Source organism: Meriones unguiculatus, chromosome 3, assembly GCF_030254825.1.
Source record: "Meriones unguiculatus strain TT.TT164.6M chromosome 3, Bangor_MerUng_6.1, whole genome shotgun sequence".
Taxonomy (NCBI): Eukaryota; Metazoa; Chordata; class Mammalia; order Rodentia; family Muridae; genus Meriones; species Meriones unguiculatus.
Window position 1 is genome coordinate 180,882,538 of NC_083351.1, and position 25,178 is coordinate 180,907,715.

Sequence of the window (25,178 nt, forward strand, 5' to 3'; positions counted from 1 at the left end):
TGAGGTTTCTGTCCCAGCGTGCCCCGTGCCGCTGCTAGGCAACGGGGCGGCCCGGTGCCCGGCGTGAGAGGAAAGGGCGTTGATCGAGCCGGCGGGGCGGCGCTCGACGGACGAGATGGGCGGGGCCTCTTTGGGAGAGGTGGGCGGGGCCCTCGGGGGGGGAGGTGGGGAGGTGGGCGGGGCCAAAGCCTCGGCCATCCTAGCGGTGTCCCCCGTATCTGCTTTGGTTCTGTGGAGTCGCGGACCACTGACGCTTGAGTCTCCCGCTTTCTTATTTTTATTTTTATTTATTTTTATTCCTTTTGGCTCGGAACTCAGTATAGATTTTCTTTCAAGTCTACAGCACCGATGTCCATCTTGAATCCTATTCTTCTCACAACTTTGTGATAATTGTATTAAGGATAAGTGTTACCTAAATTTTCACTTAAAAAAATGCCACTACTTTACCAGGACAGCTCTAGTGACGCGAATACCGAGAGACGCCTGATGAGACCTCGGAACTCAGTTTCTTCTGGTCCGGCGCTGAAAAGGCGAGAAGCAACTGATTGTAAGACTAATGCATCGCGTGTTAAAGTTGTATTTTTTAAAATTCATTAATTGATTCATCGTACACATTCCCTATTAAAGTCATTATCCAATTTTACATTTCCAATAGCATTTCAAGTCGTATAATTTTCATATTAAGTACAAAAAAATACTCGTACTGAGGGCTAATTCTGTATTCTTTTTCCTCCTTTCTCTCTATCAAAACATGTTGTTCCCATACTTGTTTTACTATTTTTAAAAAATATCTTTTTAAAAAAAGATTATTCGTTTATTATGTATACAGTGTTCGGGGCACCGGATCTCCATGCGAGCCACCATGTGGAACTCAGGACCTCTGGAAGAACAGCCAGGGCTCTTAACCTCTGAGACATCTCCCTAGCCCCCTTGCTTTCCTATTTTTGATGGAGACATGATTACAAAGAAATATTTCCGTATTGGGAGAAAAAAACAAAACAATAGGGCAGATAGAATGATGAATAGTGCTGAGGGATCGTTGTGATGAAAAGAACTCTGAACTTAGAACCTTATGATGGTTTAAAAACATCATAAGCCTTAGTTCTAACGACTGTTTAGCTGGAACTGGGGTTGTCAGGCATTTTAATTGAGAAGAGAAGCCAGAAATCTAACGTTATGGACCATTTCAGTTTTAAGATACTGGCTCAAAGTGCCTGGCAGGCTAAATTATTCTTAGGCCCGGTGCAGCCCAGGCCAATAGTTTCTTATTTCTCTCTGATCTAAATTTTAAGCAGTTTAGAACAGGGAGTTTGTTTATTGCTGTTCTCCCTGCCCCAGTCAGATCCTCTCACATACTTGGCAGTCAATAAATGTGCTGAATAGAAGAGGAAATGGGCAATGTCCTTAAAAAGCTAAAGGGACCCAGGTGGTTGTGGATAAGCAATTGGTATGACCTCCCCTAGGTAGACTGTTTCTTAGATAGCAGCATTTCTTAGTTACCTGTGGTTCTTTGTCTAGGCCTGAGGCTTCCTGAGCTTTCCTTATTATGTCTAGTGCTGTCCTGTTCAGCTCATGTTTTGGCAGTCATATTGGTGGGACTTCATGGGTGCAGCTTCTGACATTTCTAGGAAACAATCTCACAGCAAAACCCCTGCTCCTCTAGCTCTTACCATCTTTCTTCCCCTTCTTCCACACTAATCCCTGAGCTTTTAGATGTAGGAATTGTGTTGAAGATGTATCGGCTGGGCCTGGGCTCTGTAACTCTGCATCTTGATTGGATGTTGTTTTCTGTAATGGCCTCCATCTGTTGCAAAGAGACGTTTCCTTGAGGAAGGGTGAGGACTCCACTTTTCTCTGAGTATAAGGGCAAATATTCAGGGTGTAGTTAGGGATTATGCTGGTCTAGTAAACTGAAGGTTATAGGTTCTCCTTCAGGATCTGTTATTGAAAATAAAAAGGCTGGGCTGGAGAGATAGCTCAGCAGTTACGAGCACTGTCTGCCAGACAGAGGCTGGGAACTCAGAGGTCCTGAGTTCAATTCCCAGCAACCACATGGTGGCCAACACCATCTATACTGGGATCTGTGTCCTCTTCTGGCGGGCAGGTGTACGTGCAGATGGAGCACTCATCTACATAAAGTAAAAAATACATTAAAAAATAAAAAGGCTATTAATAGCCTATAATTATTACAGCGGTTATTATTTATACTACTACCATATCAACAAATGACAGACACTTGGTAGATTTTTAGTAAGTCTTATTTCACCTGGGGCTGGGCAGATATTAACTCCCTAAACTCCCAGTCCCACATCCCATGCCATTTGCTCTAATCATTCTTTCTGGGCACTTCCTATCCAAAATAATGTAAATGGTTGCACATAATTCCCATCTGGGCTGCTGCTTTCTGGCCCCATTGGTCCTCAGAGTAAATCCTCTGGCCAGGTGGATCTTCTTTACACTAATCCATGGTGGTCTTCACTCTACCTTTCCTCTCTTATATATGTCTCTCCCCTTCTTGTGATCCTTCTGTCTTCCAGACTCAGGGAACCTCATTATAGCTTTGCCCAGATGTAGGCATTTTATTAGTTAAACAGGGATTATAAACAGGGAAGCAATGTTACATAGCAACATTTGGGGTATGTGATAGTCTGCTGTAAAACAACAGAATCTCAGAGAGTGAAGCAATTAACATCTTAATACAAAGCACCAGACCATGCTGTAACAAAGATCCATGACTTCATTAGCCCTACCTGGGTAGCTGACAAGGTTTCCAGTACCAGGCATGATTTCCTCCTTGTTGAGCAGGGTCTTAAGTTCTATTAGAGAGCTGTTTGGCTGTCACCAAGGTACCACTGATGTAGCTCATAGGCATCATGGTTGGGTGGGCTATTGGTTACTTCCCTCTTTTGGAAGATTTCATTGCACCTTCTGGTACCATGAAAACTAGTCCTCAGGAAGGAGGCTTTCAGGATAACCTGAGCCCTGTGACTGAAGTGTATTGTGTCTTCAGTAATAGGGACTTACTTTTTCACCTTTGGGGGGTAACTGAGGGCAATAGCAATAGCCTATAATGATTTGGGAGTCTCTTAGACAACCCTGACCAACAATTAAAAAGAGGACTTCTCATACCTGGTGGTGTGGTTTTTGTTAGATGATCTGTGGCTTTTACAGGGAGCACTATCAGCCCAGATAGGAAAATTTCATTTAAACGCTATATGTATATTTATATACTGACTTATGTGTATTACAAGCATTTTTAGGTAGATGGTTAAGAGTATGATTCCTTGTGACTATTTTAGACACTCTACCTTTGTTTTAGCCTCCTCCCTTCTTCTGTATTTATTTCTCTCCCCTTCCTAATCAGAGCCCTCATTTTCCCATTTCCTCCTTCAGATCATTTGTGCCCTGATATTCTTTTTCTTTGTTGATATGTGTGTATGTTCCTACAATTAAAATTTTAAAATTTATTGTATGTGTATTAGTGTTTTGCATGCATGTATGTACCACATGCATACAGTATACATGGAGGTCAGAAGACGATAGCTAATCCTTTGGAACTGGTATTACAGATGGTTGTGAACCACCACATGGATGCTGGGAATCAAACCCAGGTTCCCTGGAAGAGCAGTCAGTTCTCTTATTAACTGCTGAGCTATCTCTCCAGTCCTCCTACAGTCTTAGGCAGGACCCTCACTCTCTTTTATGAAGAAATGGTCTGAGAAGGGTGAAATTCCTTGGTTAATGCCACACAGCCAATAGATGAAAAGCAAATGGCCATCTGATTTTCAGTTTGAACAAACCCATTCATGGGTAGTGGGTATTTTGTGATGATTATAGCATTTTGAAAAGTGAAGAATGCTTTCAAAAGGCTTGAGCCAGCTAAATAACACTTCTGTGACTTCATTGCTTTTTAAGCTTTTGTTGCTGGTTTCTTTTTGAGGTGGGGTCTTACTCTAGAGCCTTGGCCGGCCTGAAATGTGCTAGGTAGATTATGCTGGCCTTGAATTCATAGAGATCTGTCTGCCTCTGCCTCCTAGAATGCTGGGATTAAAGCTGTCTGCCTGTCTCTAATGGTTGTAATTTAGGAAGACTTTTCAAAGATGGTAGATAGCATTTTTGTAATGAAGGGGAAAAGGATGCTGATATTATTTTTTTCATTGTGTGTATTTGTAATGCATATGCATGTTTGACCAAAAGTCAAACATGGGAGTCTTCCTTAATCCTTTCTCCACCTTCTCTCTCTCTCTCTCTCTCTCTCTCTTTCTCTCTTTTTTCCTTCCTTTCTTCCCTCCTTTCTTCCTTCCTTTCTTTTTCTTCCCTCCTTCACTCCCTCCCTTCCTCCCACCCTCCCACTCTCCCCTTCCTGTATTTCTGTGTGAAAATGTAATATTCCCTGGACTGGAGTTACAGACAGGTATGCTCTGCCATATGTGTGCTGGGAATTGAATCCTGGTCCTCTAGAAGAGCAGCCAGTGCTCTTAACAGCTGAGTCATCTCTCCGGTCCCTCCACCTTATTTCTTGAAACAGGGTCTCACTGAACCTGGAGACTGCCAGTGCAGTTAGGCCACCAAGCCCTGGATCCACCTATCTGTGCCTCCCAGCACGGGGGGTTACAGGTGGACAGCTTTTATGTGGGTGCCGGGGAGCTGAACTCAGGCTCTAATGCTTGCAGTTGCACAGCCACTGAGCCAGCTGTATTTATTAATTTATTTTTGTGTGTGTACGTGTGTGTGTGTGTCTATGTGTGCTTGCGTGCGCACGTGTGTGTAGGCCAGAGAACAGCTTGTAGGAGTCAGTTATCTCCTTCTACCATGTGGATTTGGGGGATTATTGAACTCATATTATCAGGCTTGCTGGCAGATGTTTTGCTCACTGAGCCACTTCTCCGGCTCTGCTTTTGTTTTTTTGAGATAAAGATCCCACACTATAGTCAAGGATGGCTTATAACTATACATTATATAGTTATATTAATCAAACTCCTATTAATCCTCCTCCCTCAGCCTCCTGGAGTGCTGACATTGCAGGAATGAGCCCTTGGCTCTGATATTTATTTAAATATTAGATCAATAATTTGTTTTGTTTGTTTGTTTTTGAGATGACAGCATCTTACTATGTAATTCTGGCTGTCTCGGAACTCACTCTGTAGACTAGACTGGGCACCCCTCACTCTCTTCAACCTTCCCCCTACAACCCTAAAACTCACAGAGATCCAATTTCCTTTGCCTTTTGAGTGCTGGGAGTAAAGGCATGCTCCACCCTACCACACCCTGCCTTAAGCAAGTTTTTGGTCTTATTTATTTATTTATTTATTTGAGACAGGGTTTCTCTGTGCCCTGGAACTCTTATAGACCAGGCTAGTCTTGAACTCAGAGATCTGCCTGCTTCTGCTTCCCTGAATGCTGGGATTAAAGGCATGCCCTGCCACTGCCTAGCACTAAGCAAGTTCTTAAACATCTACAAACTAATTGCTATGGTTACTGAAACAGACTTGTCATTTTACAGATGAGGAGACTGAGGCTGAATGGATAAGTCTCAAGGCACTTGACTGCAAACGGCCGTGTAGGAAGGCTTTTGTGCATATGTGTCATTTGACCTCATGGTATCTTCATACTTGCTTGGTGTTTAATTCTCTATATTTTGTGTGACTACCACTTACGTACTTACGTGGATTCAATAAAATGTTTATGATTTCATTTCAAACTGAAATCTGGACCTTATGGCTGTCTAATGTGTAGAAATAATAACCCCTTCAGGCTGGAGAGATGGATCATTGGTTAAGAGCATGGCTGCTCTTCCAGAAGTCCTGAGTTCAATTCCCAACAACCACATGTTGGCTCACAACCATCTATAATAAGATCTGATGCCTTCTTCTGGCGTGTAGGTATATATGCAGCTAGAGACTCATATATATAAAATAAATAAATAAATCTTAAAGAAAAAACAAACAAACCTGTAAGTGTGTGGCTGCTGATTCTCCAGAGGGCTAAAACACTGCAAGACTGGGTTCCATCTTAAACTGTTTACAGCTATGAACCTGCCAAATGAGTCCCTGTGGGATGAAGCTGTCTGCACCTCAGCAGTTTGTCAGCACCCACAATGCTGGGCATCTCTCCGGCGGATCGAGAGGGGCCATCCTAGGATCCTGGACACACTCCACAAATCTCCCAGGGAAATTGAAGGTACGTTAGCTAGCTTCTGCCATATTTGTCACAAAGTCCCTTTGCGGTTTCTGTTTGGTTCTCGTTCTCCAAAATAGTAGGTTACATGTTTTGTTCTGGCCTGCTTTCTCAGATAAACTCCCGACACTCACCGTTGTAAATATCTCAGATACTTGCTTGTGGGCCAAGAAGGGGATGGCTCAGCAACAACCACCAGAATTTACCTTTCCCAGGGAACGGTCTTTAATGTTGAAACCAGCCTGCAGGAGTTACAGCAGGTAAATTGTCTTAGAATCTTTCCTTAGCAAACTGTGCCTCCAAACCCCAAGTCTGCACTTCTCTTGTCCACACAGATGACTGAGAAGATTAGATTGAAAACACTAAGGCTGGGAATAGAGCTCAGCATGTATGAGGCTTTGGTTTTGATCCCTAGAGTTACCAAACAGCAAAATGGAACCTACTCAAAGTCAAGTAACGGGGAGTGGGGAGCCCAGAGTAAGCAGCAAGCGTGTGGTCCAGGGGTAGGTGATGGGGCTACATTCGTTTGCCATCATGAAGACCATTGCCTGACTGGTGTAACTAATGAATTCATTGTCATGGAATTCTGAAGGCTCAAAATCCGAGATCAGGAGTTAGAATTAGTTCTTCCTTGGCCCCTTTCCTAGGAGATGGCATCGTGTCCCTCAGTTTTCTTGTGGGCCTTGTTCTTTGTGTGTTGTAACCATAATTTCATTATATATATATATATATGTATATATATATTATATATATGCTAGTCCTATTGGATAAGGACCCACCCACAGGACCTCACCTCACCTTGTTATCTTTTTAAAGACTCTGTCCCCAAATACAGTCACATTCTGAAGTACTGGGCTTAGGAGCTCGGTAAATGAATTTTAGGTGTTAGGGCACAACTTAGATGCATCACTGGGGGCAACCTTGTGAGGTTATGAAGGTCATCAGAGAACAGTGTCCACATGCCTCCCTCCCTCCCTCCCTTCCTCTCTTTCTTTCTTTCTTTCTTTCTTTCTTTCTTTCTTTCTTTCTTTCTTTCTTTCTTTCTTTCTTCTTTCTCCCTTTCCTTTTCTCTTTCTTCCTTCTTCCTCTTTCTATCTCTCTCTTTCTACCTATTTTTCTTTCCTCTTCATAGTCCTGGCTGTCCTGGAACTCCCAAAGTAGAGTAGACCAGGCTGGTCTTGAACTCAGAGGTCTATTTGTCTCTGCCTCCCAAGTGCTGGGATTAAAAGCATGTACCACCATGCCTGGCTAATGCTTGCTTTCTTATTTTTTAATTTTATATATGAAACTACTTGTAAACTCCTAGTCACTTTTTGTTTAATCTCTTGCAAAGCTTAGGCATTCAGTTTTTGCTGAAACATGAAACTGCAGTGCGTCTGGAAACTTCAGCATTTAAAATTCAAAGACAGCCTGGCAGTGTTGGTCCATGCCTTTAATCCCGGCACTCGAGAGGCAGAGGCTGGTGGAGCTGTGAGTTCGAAGCCACCCTGATCTACAAAGCAAGTCCAGGACAAAGCCAGGGCTCTGTGACACAGAGGAAAAAAAAAAACAAAAAACAACTTGTTTTGAAAAACCAAATAAGTAAATAAATAGATAAATCTAGATAGATAGCTGCCTATCTATGTATCTATCTAGCCAGCTAGCTAGATAAAATTCAAAGACCTTGATGCTCAGAGTCCAAGTTCTAGTGGCTACCTTTGAAGTGGTTTCTTTTCTCTAGTCCATGTAAGCAATGTGGTGGTTTTTTTCCTGCTTTCCTTCCTCTTCCCCAACACTTTTACCTTATGTCTAACAGGTTAAGGTTCTAGGAATAATGGTTCCTGACTCAACTCATTCCTTCTATTCTGCTCATTCTAGAGTTGTAGCCAGCTTGAAAATATGGCTCTGGCAGGCCTTGCCCTTCCTCCATTCCCTCTGCCTTGCTAAAAACTGTTACATTACATTCCTAAAGCTAGCCACCAATGCTAACTTGAGGCTGACTACCAAGATTGAACTATCAAAGTATTGAAGTTCAGCAATCAAAGCCCCCTTTGGCTCATGGAATTAATATGTCTAATCAAAATTAAACACCTTATTCTAACACAGGGTTTCCCCTTTTACCGTTATAAACTGTCATTTTCCTATGTGCTACGCCTGTCTCCTTTATCCAGAGGCAGTCATTGTCTCCTGGGACAAATACTTCCCCCCCTTTCCTTGTTCCCTTCTCTTTCTCTCTTGTCCTCTTATCTCCTGTCTCTGTCTCATATTCCCTGCGCTTTGTCCCTCTGGGGCAAATAAATCTCCTTTGTGCTGAGAACTTGGTCTTGGGGGCCCTGAGGGATACCAATCCTTTCACCTATGATTTCTGGGCTTCTCTCTAGTCATGGTCCTCACTCTCTGATTTCAACTTTTTCTTGGAGACAAACTGGCTTTTCTGGTGGTGTCTTGCTGTCTAACACTTAGCCCATGCCGTCTTCCTAACCTTCAAGGTTTCCTTCTCTCTGTTCTGCTTCATTAAGTCCTTGGTGTGGCTTATACTGCCACAGGAGATCCTGCATTCCTGGTGCACGTCATCTTGTGTATCTCCCTTCCTTGTCCAGTTGGTTTCAGCCATATTGTCTTTTCTGTCTATTACATACTCCACAGTTCCCACCCCACAGCTCATGCACCTAGTCTGCTCCCTAGTCTGCTGACTGGGTCACACAGTTATTACTGTCTGATAATAATAATAATAATAATTATTATTATTATTATTCGCTGTGTATCATTGGATGTCTAGCTGCATTCTTGTCTCTACCCACTGCAGGCCAGTACTATCTTACCTGCAGCTGTGACAACCTAAGACACATCCATACATTTCCAGATGTCCTTTGGGGGCAGTGTTGCCCATTTGAGAAAATTGCCTTAGATCTTGCAGCTGTTTCTTCCTTGTCATCCAGTTTGAATTTAAGAACTGCTTTTTCACAGAGGTGAGCAACCCATTTAAAATTTCCCATCTACACTGTTACCATCATTTGATTTAGCCTCTTTTGCCTTGCATCCCGCTCTGAGAAGCCTTTTATTGATCTGTTTGCCTTGTTGCCAGAAAAAAACATCTCTCACTTCAAAGGAAATACATGATGAGAGTAGTGGTACAAACTTTTAATCCCAGCCTTCAGGAGGCAGAGGCAGGTTGAAGCTCTGTGAGTTTGAAGCCAGTCCGGTTTATACAACAAGTTCTAGGACAGTCAGAGCTGTGGAGAGACCCTGCCTCAAGGGGAATATAAGCAACAAGGAGGAATATAAGAGCATTCATTCTTGAGCCAAATATGAGTGACCGTGGCCTGAAACAGGTTACAACAAAGCCAGAGTTCCCTGCGACAGGTCTTGGATGCTGTATGATGACATCCTTACTTAGTTTTTGGGTGGGTGAAAACTGATGATGTTAATACATCTCAAAGGTTTCACCTGATGGTTGCAAGTGTGTTAGGTCAGACACAGAGCCAGACCACAAGTGGTAATAAAGGGAATGAAAGATGGTGCAGGGTAATTTGACTCTTCATCTGTAACATCCCAACTCTCCATAATCACAGGGTCAGTCATTCAATACAGACTCTTTGTGGCTCTGGGAGTGGGAGTAGGCACATCAGTTCATAGTCTCCTTTCATTAAAATGTCAGTACTGGGGACTGGAAAAATGGCCATGGTTATGAGTACTGGCTGCTTTTTCAGAGGGTGCAGGATCGATTTCTAGCACTCTGCTCCTTTCCATGTCTCCCAACAGTGTGTGGTACAAGGTTTCTGTTGAATGAGTGAATATAGCCTCCAGGACTCTCAAATGCTGTTCTACCTATTACTGTTCTCCCCGTTCTTCTGAATTCTTCAAGCAGTAATTGTTTCTGCCATGCTTATGGATATATTCCAGCCCTAAACTATATTTGCTCACCTGGACTTTATTTTTATTTTTTTCAAGACAGGGTTTCTCTGTGTGTCATCCTGGCTGTTCTGGAACTCAATTTGTAGATCAGGCTGACCTCAAACTCAAAGATCTGCCTACCTCTGCCTCTCAAGTGCTGGGATTAAAGGCATGTTGAGATGAAAGGCATGGACCTCTGTGCCCAGCCTTAATAAACCTAAAAATGTTTTATTTACTTGATGTGTGTGTGTGTGTGTGTGACTGAATACAAGCATGTGGGCACAGAGGTCATGTGGAGGTCAGAGAACAACTTTTAGGAGTCTGTCCTGTTTTCCAGTGTGGGTGTCTGGGACCAAGGTTAGCTTGGCAGGCTTGCACAGCAAGTACTTTACCCTGAGCCATCTCGCTGGCCCTTAGGACATTGTTATTTAAGGTGTTGGACCTAGTTTTCTATAGCTAGAAAGAGGCATAGGCTGTCGATTGAATTTGATGAGGTAGTTAAAGTGCAGTATAGGATATCCATGCAGGAGTGAGTATCTGTGTTTATTTGATTAGTATGAAATCCAGGGCCTTCATAGTAAGTAGATAGGTTTTCACAAGAGCATGAGCTTTGTTATTCCATTGACTTTTCACCTTTTTGTCTCTATTTCATGCTTTGAACTCATATTTTCCAGGTCTCGGAAGACTTCATTTGACAAAGATATGACCAGCAGTTATTCTGCTAGAACTCCCAAAGTAAGTCACGGTTTAAAAAGTTCTTTCCTCTACATTTTCTCTTTATTAGTGGGGATATTTTGCCTTTGGCATTATTGTGTCTTAAACATTTTTATTCTCTGTGTATATTGTTTGGCATGCATATATGTCTGTGCACCATGTGTGTGCTTGGTGCCCTCCAAAGCCAAAAGAGGGTACTGGATCCCCTGGAGCTGGAGTTAGAGATGGTTGTAAGCCACCATCTAGGTTCTGGGAATCAGGCCTGGGCCTTCTCCCCTTGAGCTCTCTCCCCAGCCCCCACCGCATTCTTCATGACTAGTCTAGTCTGAATGAAGAAGCCGATAGCATTATCTAGGGTTGGGTCCCTACTGTGTGCTAGGTTCTGTGCTAATAGCTTCACATGCTCCACTGACTTTAGAAAGCCCAGAGTGGGAGTGAGCTGTGAATGTTTGACATAGGAGAGGATTTTCTCCCTGTCCTGTATAAAACATGTTCAGCTTTTAAGTAGACATTCTCATTTCATAAGCAGAGAACTTAGATTTATGAAATGTCAGGCTTAAAATGGGCCTTAAGGTCATCTAGTCTGATAACTTTCTAACTTTAAAAACTGTGATTCATCGCTAAACATGGATTCTATATACATATATGAAAATGTCATAATGAAACCCATTATTTTATATGCTAACTAAAAAAAATAATAAAAAGTTAGCTTTTGCAGTCAAAAGTGCATAGAATAATCTTTACAATAGGGGAAATATTCTGATATTTTCTGTCTTGATCTTTCTTTCTTTCTCTTTCTCTCTCTCTCTTTCACTTTCTTTCTTTCTTTCTTTCTCTCTCTTTTTCTCTTTCTCTCTCTTTCTTTCTTTCTCTCTTTCTTTTTCTCTTTCTCTTTCTTTCTTTCTCTCTTTTTTTCTCCCTCCCTCCCTCTTTCCCTCCCTCCCTCCCTCCCTCCCTCCCTTCCTCCCTTCCTCCCTCCCTCCCTCCCTCCCTCCCTTCCTCTCTCCCTCCCTTCCTTCCTTCCTTGTCTTTTGATATTATATCGCCCTGCCTGGCTTGGAACTTACAATGTACATTAAGCTTGCTTAGAACTCACAGAGATCTACCCGCCTCTGCCTCTCTACATCAGTCAGTTCTGATCAACAGGCAAAACTATTTTTTTTTATAACTTTGAAAAAAATCTTAAGGATTTTCTTGAACCCTAGTGCTGTGTGATCTCAAGGGTGGGAGAAACTGACATGATAACTCATACGGATGTCTGTAATTACAGACAGGGTGACTAAAGGAAGGAAGGAACCTTGATTACCTGTACTCCGTATGTCTCTGCTTCCAAAATGCAGGCTGCCTTTACCTGCATGGAATCTGAGTCTTCGCAGAGCAATGGCTGAATGAGTAGTGTTCCTGAGGTTGCCTTCAGACATCCTCATGTGACATGGGTTGAGTTTTTCTACACTAATGTCATGAAAAATTGTTTAAAAATTCTTTCCCTAGAGAAGTACTTGTATTGGTATCTGACACAAGAGGGCATATAGAAATATATTAAGAATACTGTGAAGATGATTGTGGGGACTAGAAATGTCCTTTTTCTATTTAATTTTTTAGATCTACTTATTTTATTTTACACGTACGAATGTTTTGCCTGGGTGTGTGTGCATGTACTGTGTTCCTGCCTGACGCCTGTGGAGGACAGAAGAGGGCAGCAGATTCTCTGGAACTGGACTTAGGAACGGTTATGAACTACCATGTAGTTCATGCTGGAAACCAAAGGTTCTCTGCAAGAGCAGCAAGAACTTTTAACCACTGAACCATCTCTCCAGCACCAGAAATATCTTTTTTAAAAAATAATTTTCTGAATCACCAATATTTTGGCGAACTTATCACAGTGTCACAGTATTTGTCTGGTAGTGAGTACCAGCAGGAGGTTGGGTCCTCAAACAGTCCCATTACACATCTTTTTCCAGCTTTCAGTGTTGAATTTGAACGAGGCAACACTTCCTTTCTCTGAAGATGTCGGAAACATGGTTGTAACCTGGGTTCCAGAAGGGACGGAGAAGAACATGAGGTGAGCAGCTTGTCTAGAACATAGAGGCCTCGATGCCCATGCTCTCTAAATTCCCTGCGGTCTTCTGCACATTCACCCCTTTTTGTGATCTTTCTTTTAGCTATCTCATTGTTAGCAGCAGTAGGTCAAACATAGAAAGTGATCAAGGCCTCTTACTGCACTGGAGTTATGTTATAATATACTGTGAGATGCGTGTTGTGGGAATTCTATACTTCAAATCTATATGGAAGTAAATAGCACATAGACAGGGTGGTCCAGTTTATATACAACACATATTTGTTGTATATAAATGTGAGTTATAGTAAATAAAAAAGAGTGTTGGGCTATATATTATTTATTATTAGCCCTATAATTATTGTGGTGCATTACTTAACCTGCTATCACAAACAATAAGACACAGACTCCTGTTACCTGGGCCAGGCAGATAGTTCTACCTGTGCTGTTTGAATAACTGCACCATTCACTTCCCAGTTGCATTCAGTGCCATCCATTTAACCATCCTCATCTGGGCTACCTTTCATCCTAATCTTAGAAATACTTGCTTATCTTTTCATCTTGGTGTTTTCTCCAGCCAAGCCATCCTCTGAGTCCTTCCTCCCACCCCACATGGTTCCTTCCTCACCATAACCCATCATGGTATCCTCTTTTCTCTTCCTATCCATCTGTCCCTCTCCCATGATTCTCCTGTCCTCTAAAGCCCAGGAACCTTAGCCACACCTACCCCATTCTGCCCTGCCCAGGTATAGGCCTTTAATCAACCAATCAGGTATAATGTCTTAGGCAGGGTTACAAAACAAGGAGAAGTATTAGGGCAGTAACCCGATCTTTGCAGTAATTTGCATCAAAGTAAAGCATCAGAACAACCCCCAACATCAGTGCGTGCATTGGTGTGTCACACACAGGTGCAGTGGTCAGAAGACAACTTGCTAAAAAGTTGGTTTTCCTTCTGCCGGGTTGGATGGAACCCAGAGATCAAACACAGCTTGTTGGGCTTGGGCATGACTTGATACCTCTTTTTAACATTTATTTAGTAATGGGGGATGGGGTGTGCGCAGGTGCCTATGGGGAAGTAAAGTCAGAGGATGACTTACGAAAATCAGAGGATTTGCAGTAGTTGGCCCTCTTTCCCTTTCACTACGTGGGGTCCAGGGATCAAACTCAGATCATCAGGCAACTTTACCTGCTGGGACATCTTGCTTTCCTTCCTCCCAGAGCTACATTTGTTTATGAGGTTTAAGAGATAAGTGCTGGACCCATGGGATGACTTAGCAAGTAAGGACACTTTCCACCAAGCCCAATGACCTGAGTTTCATTCCTCGAACACACATGGTTGAATGAGAGAATTGATTTTTAGTGTTTTGTCACCTACCAGAATCGACTCCTTTGATTCCCATATTGTACTGTGGCATGTGTAGCCTCAGTCCCTTAAATAAATACATGTTTAAAAAAACAAAAAACAAAAAACAAAAAAAACCCTCTCACTTAAAAAGAAACACATTTGGTTTTTTTCTTAAATTTTGTTTTGTTTCCCCTCAAAAATGAGAAAAAGAGCCCTTAGTAAAACGCATGAAATTCTGATCTGAACCCTGAGACTTAGGGCAATGATACAGAATGAACAGCTTATAAGACTTGTATATAAGCAGAGGGAAGGCCCAAAGGCTTGCTGGCATTGACAACTGTAGGAATGGTGTTTGGCTTTTCTTTAACAATCACTGATGTTTGCAGTGCTTGTTTAGTGATTAAATTAAAACAACAATACCAAAACAAACTTCTCATTTATAGCAACCTTCAGAATTTCTTTTTCATTTTCTCTTTGTGCCCAAATAGTTCTTTTTTTATACATGCATTTGTGTGTGTGTATACATATGCTGTTAGCAACAAGACCCGTAGAAACTGGTTTTCTTTCATGTAAAGGAAGTGTGGAGGTAGGTGGGCCAGGGATAGAATGGTGGATGTAGGAAAGAAGCTGAAAAATTCCTGCTATCTCCATGCTTGTCATGTAAAGATATTCTTAGTGCTTCTATTTAAAATATCTGGGAATGAGTTCTGGTCTTTTTTATTTTAAGATCAGTTGGAAAGTCTAGTGTTTCCAGTTGGCCTGGAAAGAAGAGAAAGAAACTGGGAGAGGTGAGTTCCATGCTTTGTGATTCTTTAGGGTTAATGATTTTTCCTCTTAGGTTTCTCCACCCCTACCTCAGCCCTCTTATATGAATGAACAAAATCCTTTACACAAAAGGGTAAAAGAAAGCCTTTCTTTAGGAACAGCTACAGACTTCTTCAGACCCCTTCCTCTATGTCCTCTCTATAGGAAGGTCAGGAATACGTTGAAGAGAGGACAGAAGGAAGCATTGGTCATCAGGGGGGACTTTTGTCAGTTGAAAGCTAATCTCCAGTGTGATGGGATAGTATTCCAATAGACTAGAAGTTATTAAGATCTGGGCTCCCAACCCCCAACCTGCCTTTCTGGTAAATGTGATCTTGTGTCCCTCAAAGTTGTTCCTGTTCCATTTCCTTCCTTAACCATTTCCTACTTCAGTTTTCAGTCTGGCACCTAATTAGATGGTTTTTGTTAGATTGTTCAGTGGATAAATGAATGGCCTGTCCAGAAAGACAAATTGATCCCGGCTTGATCTCAGTGGAGCAGGATGTTAGAAGCCCAGCAAGGGAGAAACTGGCGTCCCTTCATGGTGGTCAGGAGGCGGGAAAGGTTGCAGTTGCCCTGTCTGTTATGTTGTTGTTGTTGTTGCTGTCAACAAATTACCTGAGAGAGCAACTTCACAGGAGGAAAGATTTCTGTTGGCCCACAGTTTCAGAGGGTTCACGCTACATGGTTGCTTGGCCTCATGTACGTGGGCAGAATATTGGGAGAGCAGGAGCATGTATTTTGGAATTTTGGTTTCTTTAAAAATACAGAACTATTATAAAAATATGTTTTCATTTTAATACCAGGGGATATGGGGCTGTTTTGCAGCAGCTGACTATGATTTATTTACCTCATGCTCTGGTGGGAGGGGCCATGATTTTGCCAGCTGCAGATAGTTTCTGCAATTGGGTGATGTTTGGAATTCTGAGGGCATATAAATGTTAGGGCCTCAGTAACAGGGTGGGTTGTTGGTTGGTTGCTGATTGCTGGTTGCTGTTTACTGTTTGCTGTTGGTCGCAGTTTAAGTAATTGTGCACAAAGAAGAAACAACACAAGAAATTAGATATCCTGATGGTGAAGATCAAACTTGCTCCAAGGACCTCCACTCCCTTAATCAGCAGGAAGTAGCAGGAAGTAACATTTATTCCTTTCTGAGCCCTGACTTTATTCAGGGATCTCCCCCCCAACCCCCCGCCTTTCTCATTTCTAGTGTTCGGGCATTGAGAGGGAAGAAGAGGGGTGGAGGAAGGAAGAGCCCACAAAGTAGTCAGTGCTGCCCACAGGAGCTGTTCAATCCTTGGTAGACCGGGTTCGAGACAAGGAAGTGCAGGAAGAGTCTAGGGAAAGATGTAGTCTCTAGGCCATGTCTCCAGATGTCTACTGCTGCCAACCAGGCTCCACTTCTCCTTTACTACTTCCCAATTATACCATCACATTAGGAATCCACAAAGGGATTCATCCACTTGTCACATCAGTGGCTTCATGGTTTGATCATTTCTGGACTCCTACAGACACACCCAGAGGTGATTTACTGATCTCTTTAATGTTTTTATTTATTGTTATTGTTACTGAATATGTGTGTGTGTAAACACATGTGTGCCATAGTGCAGGTGTGGAGATCAGAGGCCAGCTCTTGGGAGTCAGTTCTCCTTTCATCATGGGTTTCAGCTAGTGCAGCAAGGGCTTTTTACCCGCTGAGCCCTGTTGCCTGCTGCCCTCAGCATTTTTTAATTCAATCAAATTGGCACTCACTGTCTGGAAACATGGAGTTTCATTTGTCAGGGTGGAATACTGATGGGAAGAAACAGGCTTGAGAAGAATACTTCATAGAGTTCCTTGAATTGTTTCTCTTCCAGAAAACCAGGTCATCTCTGTATTTCTCTGGAAAGCAGCATGTATCAACACACTTGAGAAGTCCAGGGGTGATTGTTCCTCCTCCCTCCCCAGTGCACTTATTTGACCAGTTAAATTCTGATCCCTTACCACTGTGGGCCCAAGTAAGCATGCTTCATCCGGATCTACTGCAGGAGTGGTGCGTATTATGGAGTCCTGTGGGGAGAGCCAGAGTCCTGCTTCTCAGTGAAGCTGAGGAAAAGCAAAACCATGTGCTCTGAGGAGAATAGATAGCAAGCTAAGACCCTCTTGTTTGGCTCTACTAACACTCAGGGTGACAGTCATCACTGCCACCATTCAGCAAGCACCTACCATCTACTGGGCTTAGGGCTAAGCACATTATGTGGACTTTCATTTGAAATCCTGTTATTTTTTTCTTCATAGATTAATTATGGACGTTTATCTGTTTGGGAGGCAAAATGGTGTATGTGGTTTGGAGTGTGACAGATCTTGAATTGCACATTGAAATATGACTGGCTTTGTGAATATTGGTAACTTATTTAGCTAATTTCTGCTTAGCTTTCTTCATCTGCAAAATGAGGAGGATGATAACTCTGCCCTTGTGTGCTGTGAGGGGCTGGTAATATAAAGCACAGGAGCCTGGCATGGAGTAAGCCCTTAGACTCAGCCGTGGTCCTGCTAGTTGAGAGGGAAAGGTCTGATCAAGGGCCCAGGCACACCTTTCTAGAGCCAAAGTGGAGATTTCCTTACATCTGAGCCTTGTTTCTCTTTCTCAGTAGCCACACTCTCTGGCAAGAACTGTCCTGAATGTCTGTGTGTCTCTGTCTCCTTTAGCATTTTGGCACATGAGAAAACCATAGCTTACCCTGAAGTGAAGATAGAGTTGTCCAAGATGAGGAAGGATCTTCCCATGAAAAAGAGTCGACCTGACAGCGCTATCTCTTCTACCATGTATCTAACTATCCACCGCCTCACCCTGCAAGTAAGAGGCCCATCTGTCCTCAAGACAGGAAGAACTGGTTTTCTGCCCTGTCACCCAGGCCTTGTAGAGCAGAGGGCTGGATTGTATGGAAGTGAAAGCCAGTGAAGGGGGAGGGGCTAGGGAACAGTGCCTCTGCTTCTTCTGGACTCCCCTTCCACCTCCTTTCTCCTCATCCTCGAACCTTGCTACCGTGCTGCTGCCAACCGTATTTCTCAAAGCATGTTTAAAGACCAGGTTGTGTGTACTTGGGGCAAAGAAAGACCCACAGAAAGGCTTTTTGTTAATTTTTTTTCTTTCTATCAGAGACCATCGTTGCGGTACCCTGAACATCAGAAGCTGCAGTACAACCTAAAGAGAGGCAAGGGGACTGCTGGGACGGGATCTTCGGGTATCCTCCCCTTTGCCACTGCACAGTTCTCTCATGTCACTTGGTCCCTGTTCAGTTGTGTTTCTTGCCAGTCACACAGGGTCACATGGAGAACTCAGGAGACTCTAGGTTTGAGCAGCCTCTTGCTTGGTTCTGGCTAGGGAAGGAGAGTCACCATGGTGGGGCAGGTCACAGTAGGTAGCCCAGCAAAAGGTGTGGGCCTTCAGTGAAGAAGGGCACTGAACTATCCTCTCTGGTTTTCAGGTCACAGGAAGCAGCAGAAGCAGCAGAAGCAGAAGCAGCAGCAGCAGCAGCAGCAGCAGCAACAGCAGCAGAAGCAGCAGAAGCAGCAGTACCAGCAGTGGCTGCTGCGGCAGCGGCTGCGGCTGCGGCAGGGGAAGGGGAAGGGGAAAACCTCTAAGGAACAGGTAGAGTAGTGAGAAAATCCTGTTGGATATGGGTGCAGCATGGGGTGGGAGGGGTAGCTAAGAGGAGGGGTTTGCCTCTGGTTATTGGTTGTGGGTATCACATTACTATCTGACAGTCATTTTAAGTTCTTTCTTCAAAGTCCTAATTCAGTTCCTTCTTATGTTGGTTTCAGGAGGCTAAGAAGAAAGCCAAGAGTGAGGTTGAGCTCGAGTCCAGTATGTGTACATTGACATTTATAACCCTCCCTTCGCTCAGTCAAGGGATAGAATCCTGAGGTGTAGCTAAGGGCAGAAGTCAAACATGCTTTTGTCATTTAGAAACTTGCCATTGTCAGGCATGCTGAACTGTTCTGGAAAAGCTCAGTTGGGCTGGCTGATCTACCCTGAGTCATCCTTGAACTAAATAGTTTCTAAACAAGCACATTAGGCCACATGTCTGCTTCACATGGCGTTTGAGAAATGACTGACTCAGAGTTACGTTTTCTTCAGATCCTGACTTATGAAGCATGGAGTGAGAACCCAATGTAGTGATACATGCCTATACCAGTATATAACAGGTTGAAAGCTGGAGGGTTCTGGGGCTCAGCCGGCAGTCAACACTTTGTAGCAACAGCAGCACTGGCTTTTTTGACTGATGTTCATGTTGAAACCCAGAATAGCCCCCTGTTTCCGGAGCTCTGCTCTCATGTAACTGAGGGATACATGTAGCATTGTCTGGCTGACTTCTCAGCTTGATTGCAGAGTAGGAAGGACCAAGGAAGATTCTCCCTGAATCTTGTAAGGTTGTTCTGCCTTGCTCAGACTGTGTGCTGCTGGCTTTACTCTGCAAATAGTTGAATTCTCAGACTTTGCTCTGGAATCTGGGGTCCTGAGAGGAATCAGGTGATCTGTCCCTGAGAAAGGCGCTGTCCTCTTGCTTTGCTTCACACCACGCTGCTGTCTCTGGTATCAGCAACATCCATTAGCCGGAAGGTTTACAAAGGGTCCTGACCTTCTGTGGGAAGTGGAAGAGTCTGAGGTCCAGGGTAGGAGATGTGTCTAAGGTGAGTTCGTATCTAGAGTGATCATTACCACTCTCATAACTCTACTCTGGTGCCTTTATGTTTCATGATGTTCCCAACAAGAGCTGTTTTGCTTGGGGGACTGGACTGCTTCTTTGAGCTAGGCCCTTAGAGCAGTGGCCTACCCACCCTGAGTTGAGAAGGGCTTTATGGAAGAGACGACTTGTGAATTGACTCTCGGATATGTGTGGCTTCCTGATATGGGAAAACTTTTTTTTTAGAACCAACAGTAGCCTGTGTAAGCACTAGTTTTTCAAATGCTACCTTATTTGGGGGTCTTTAAAGCTTATACCTCCCTTCCAACCCCCCATTCCCAGATAGGGGGAACGAAGGTTGTAAGGGAAAGGGAGAACATAGCCCTTTTTTACCTCTTCCTGCTGGGTAGGGTTGTAGGATTCTTTTGGGATCAATACCAACATTAGTTGTCAGGAAGTCCAGGTAACCAGCAAACACAGCAAGCAGTCCTCCTCCAGCTCCTCCAAGCTGCCACACATCTTTCTTCTGGGCTGTCACCCCCCCCACACCCACACACCCACACACCCACACACCCACACACCCACACACACCCTCAAGGTCCTCAGAATTTAACTAATTTCAGCTGGCAAAGACCACACTCTGAAGGAGACAATTAACAGGTGTGGACAAACTAAAACCTCCCACTTGGGATTATAATAAAAACATAAACATAAATTTATATATCATAAACCAAAACATCCACAACAAGCCTGTGAGGAGGCAACTCAGAAGAGTGTGGCTGCTTAGCATGTCTGTGAGGATTTAAGGGAGAATGTGGAGAGCAGGGCCTGCACGGACTGTCTGCACGAGTGTTTGGCCTTTATTTTCCATGACAGTAAGTTCCACCCTGATGTACATTGAAGCCAAATGAGAAGCTTTTAAAACTCTTAACAAGCACCCAAACCCCACATGTTTTGGAACAGGATTTCTGGAATTGGGAACCAATTCCCAGTGTCTACTAAAGCTTCCTAGTGTTTCTGATATGAAGCTTAGGTGAGAACCAGTGCTTGTAGGGAGGAACACTAGTGTTCTGTTCTAGCAGAATTCTTAGAGGCTTAAGAATTGTCTAGAGAAGACTGAGAAAGGAGGGGTTGGCTGCATTCATGCTGTGGCTGGGAAAACTGTGTAAAAGGAGCAATGAAGACCCTGTATTCAGGGTCTGCTGGGGTGTCACCAGAGGAGGGCAAGTGACGTTCTCAAAAGAGGGGTAGTAATGGCCAGAAAACAGAGTTAGCAGTCTCTTGATTCCTTTCTGAGACAGGCTCTTACTATGTAGCCCAAGCATGCTTTGGAACTCACTGCATAGATCAGGTTGACCTTGAACTCTTGATCCATCTTCCGTCTAAGCACTGGGATGCAGGAGTGCACTACCATGTCTACCTACAGCTCCAGTTTCTTTTGCTGCTGCTAACTGCACTTTGTACCTCTTTGAGGAATCCTGGGTCTCTTTGTTGTTGTCTGTCTGTCTCTTTTATTGACCAGTTTTGAATGCAATTTACATATAATATTTCTTTCTTCCTGCATTTTCAATTGCTCCTTTGTTTTTGCTCTTTCCTTTCCTACATGGTGAGATTTGGCTTTTGATTTCAGAATGTTTTTGCTGTCTTTATCCAGCTTTAGCCTGATGATGATACCTTGCTGGGGCGAGTGCCCACATGGACAGTTGTGCCATTAACTTTTATTCATTCTACCCATTCAGTATAGATGACACATTTCTTCCCAAAAACCTGGGCTGAGGTGCCAATTTGGTGACTTTTGAGGTGTCCTCAGAAAGCATGAACTTCATTATCCTTTCCGATGGACATAGATTGAACATTGTACTTCTGTCACAGATCTGTAAAGCAGGGAACACACGATGTTCCCCTGAAGGTGCAAAGGTACATTGAAATGCCTTTACTGGTTTTTGTTTTAGTCAGAATTTATGAAGGCATTGGGCTTTATCTGGTTCCTGCCACTCCAGCAATGGCCATAAAAGGGCCTGGGTCTTTCTTTTTTTTAAAGTTAATATTTATTTTATGTTTGTGTTTTGCATGTTTGTCTGTGGACCATGTGCATGTACTGCTCGAGGAAGCCAGAAGTAGGCATCAGCTCCCCCAGGACTAGTGTTTCATACGGTTGTGAGCTGCAGTGTGTTTTCTGGGGTGTGAACCCTGGGTCCTCTGGAAGAGCAGCCAGTCCTCTTAAATACTTCGTCACCTCTCCAGCCCTCTCTTGTTTTTAAAACAGTAAAATCCCAAACATTCTATTTTATCAACAAAGATTCAGGAGCTAGGTATTGGGGTGAAAACTTGCCAACTCAGAGAGGCAGAGAAAGCACCCTGCTGATCTTCCTACTCAGCCAACGTCCCAGAAGAAAAAAGCTCTTCCTCTTCAGCTCACATCCTAGAAGGAAAAAGCCAAAAGCCGTTTTCCTCCACACTGACTTAAATACCCTTCTCTCAATGTCCCTCCTTTTTATGTAGTCCCTGTCAGCTGGCTACTGTACCTCTTGCCCTTAGGGTTAACTTTATTTAATCCTGTTTACAGAAAGCTCTTGGATCAAAGGTGTGTGCTAGGTCTGAGCAATACTATAACTACCTGTTTACAATAGACAAAAAGCTCTCAGATCACAGGAAGGTGTGTGCTAGGACTGAGCAATACTATAACTACCTGTTTACAATAGACAAAAAGCTCTCAGATCACAGGAAGGTGTGTGCTAGGACTGAGCCATTGCACAACTAGGAACAAGTTTTTACAGTTCACAGTATTGGGGTTCACAATGGGATCAAATAGCCTGCAACCCCCCGACCCCTGTTTTGAGGCAGAGTCTTGCTGTGTAATCCCAGCTGGCCTGGAACTCACTGTGTATATCACGCTGGGCTGGAACTCATGGAGATACACCTGCCTCTGCCTCATGAGTGCTGTGTGTACCACCACTGCTGGTGCTGGGTCTCCTAGTATATGTTTTATTTCCATTTTTAGTCTCTAGCAGAATCAGTTACAGCCTAGGTAAAAAGGATCACAAATAGAGCTCAGAAGGCTTTCTATGGGGTGTGCATATTTTGAAACATTACATGGAAGTTCATAAATAGGTACAATTATTTTACGCATCAGTTACATAAAGGATACTCCTTGGCAAAAAAGGAATTCAGAAGGCTTTACTCCCTTTCATCTACCACCAGGGTTTATATTGTCCCAAATAGAGGGTTACTCTAGGGGTCAACTAGAATTCCAGCAATGGGACATGAAGTATTAATAAGAAGAGGATTGAACTGACTTTGTGTTACTAGATCACAGAATTCTCCCAGAAGAGGAAAGTGTGCAAACGCATGAGAAGGAGATAGAGGAGAAAGAAGCCACCACAGTACCTGTGAGTGTACACCAAGGCCCCTACTAAAGTCTGGTTTTGACGACCTTCTACTGCATAGCAAACTACCCCAAAGTGCAAGCAGAAATAATGTTCTTAGTTTTTTTTTCTTGGGGCAGGATCTCATTATAGAGCCCAGACTAGCCTAGAACTTGCTCAGTAGCACAGGGTGAGTTCAGACTTGATCTTCCTGCCTTAGCCTTCTAAGTACTGTGCTCATAAGCTCATGCATGCCACTATCCTTAGTTCATAATGTGTTGTTTCTAATAAGCCTGTGGGTTGACTGAACAGTCATTCTCCTCCTCGAGGCCATTCAGTGCCACTGGGCAGGGGCTAATAGTCAAGTTGCTGGGGTTCTCCGCTATGACTTCTCTCTGTGTGGTTTATTGATGCTTAATGAGAGACTAGTCATTTTCTATCTTTGAAAAAATACATTTATTTTCTGTCTGTATGTATTGCTACAGAGAGAGAAAGAGAGAGAAAATGTCGACTATGGATGTGCAGTGCCCACAGAGGCCACACAATGGCATCAGTTCCCCTGGAACTAGAATTGCTTTCTGCTGTGGTTGTTGGGATCTAAACTCTGCCAAGAGCAACAATTGCTCTTGACTGCTAAGCCCGAGCCAAGTCTTCAGTCTGCCTTTTTCTTTAATTATTAATTTTTTTCTAGTCGTTCCTTAAGTGATGGACTTAGAGCTAAAACAGTGTTACTTTTTGCACCATTTATTAGTCGAAGAAGCTACCATTTCACTCACATTCCCAGGCATGAAAATAGACCAAATCTCTTGATGAAAGAGCAGTGGCTGTCCTGGCAGCCACCTCTGAAAGCAGGCTTCCGTTGGCTGGCTTTTCAAAATGGGGAGAAGTGGGCCCTGGCATCATCTGGGCGGCCTGGAAAGTAAAGAATGTATGAGTGGACTTGCTTTCAGTTCTAGGAGATGGGTCTTTATCCTGTCTTAGATATTAATTTCCCTAGAAAAGTGTGCTTTAGAAAGCTCTTTTAGTTTGCTAAGGTCTAGATTCACATTTCTTCTGCTTAACCCAATGAATTTTAGGATTCCGTAGCTCAACCGGTGTCGTTTGACTTCGACAAATTCTACAAGGACTATTACAGCATGCTAGAGCGTAAGTGGAAACGGGTTTAGCAAGTGCCCGAGGATGGGCAGAACTGACCCTGTGCTAGCCAGGATGACTTACTTTCCGGGGATGGGGCCTGGGTTTGTGTATGAGCACAGCCCTTATCCTTTGGAGGGGTCCTGAAGTATTTCCTAACTCTGGCTGGGTCTTTTTTTTTTTTTTTTTTTTTTTTTAGGTTCGGAACAGTATGACCCAGAGAGTGATGTGGATGACGCTCCGATGGGAATTCTGAGTTCCAGGCAAGAGGATAGCTCCCTCGGCCTTCCCGGAAGTCCAGACAAAATGGACTGGAACCCTGAGCTCAAACTGCTGAGGATTCTTCAGTCCAATGTGGAGGATGATGAGAACAATCTCTCTAGGACACACAGTGAGGCATCTCTAGAGGCGAAGGATTGACGCTCTTACCTGGGGCGTCCTTAGCCAGAGCAGTTCTGGGTATTCTAAGGACAACAACCTTGGATGTAGGAGGGAAAAGGGGAGGATTTTGTTCTCTGGATCCTCCATCAGGACCAGGCTTAGAGACAATGCTTTCTTCATTACCTTTAAAATGAATGAGGAAGAAAGCCCTAATCCCACAAAAGATAGGCAACTTTCCCTGGGCATTTCCGGGGTATTTCCAGAATTAAATAAAATCCCTTCTATCAAAAGACTCATTCTCTGTTTCTGGGAAGAGCGGAGGTACCGCTCGCTTGTGTCTGTTTTCTGGATCCCCTTTGTCTTTTTTTTGGAAGTGTTTGCGGTGGTAGGAAGCTGTGTTTGGCTTATGGGAACCTCCACAATATCCCTAAATGTGCCTGTCGTTCCCTGGAGATGGTTTCCTTTGGCGATGGGCCTGCACCATTATCAAGTGGTAGTCACTGTGTCTGACTTCCACCTATCGATACATTGTTTGAAGAGAAATTCATCTGATCTACACATAATTCAATATGGATCTCTACAAGAAAGCACTAAAAATCTAAAAATGATTTTACCCCACAGAATTAATACTGACTGCTTGATTTCAAATATCTAAGCCTATT

At 43.5% G+C, this 25,178-nt stretch overlaps 1 protein-coding gene across 1 annotated transcript; it reads left to right on the forward strand.

Moving 5' to 3' along the window:
* On the forward strand, window positions 1-24,806 carry C3H9orf43 (chromosome 3 C9orf43 homolog). The gene is made up of 15 exons (XM_060381166.1): window positions 1-139; window positions 451-547; window positions 6,028-6,180; window positions 6,293-6,437; window positions 10,725-10,785; window positions 12,726-12,826; window positions 14,893-14,953; window positions 16,826-17,001; window positions 17,658-17,805; window positions 18,109-18,163; window positions 18,437-18,600; window positions 18,774-18,816; window positions 22,946-23,025; window positions 24,078-24,147; window positions 24,335-24,806. The coding sequence occupies exons 1-15, from the start codon at window positions 116-118 to the stop codon at window positions 24,553-24,555; spliced, it is 1,599 nt and encodes a 532-aa protein (XP_060237149.1). The 5' UTR covers window positions 1-115; the 3' UTR covers window positions 24,556-24,806.
* Window positions 24,807-25,178: the final 372 nt, after the last annotated feature.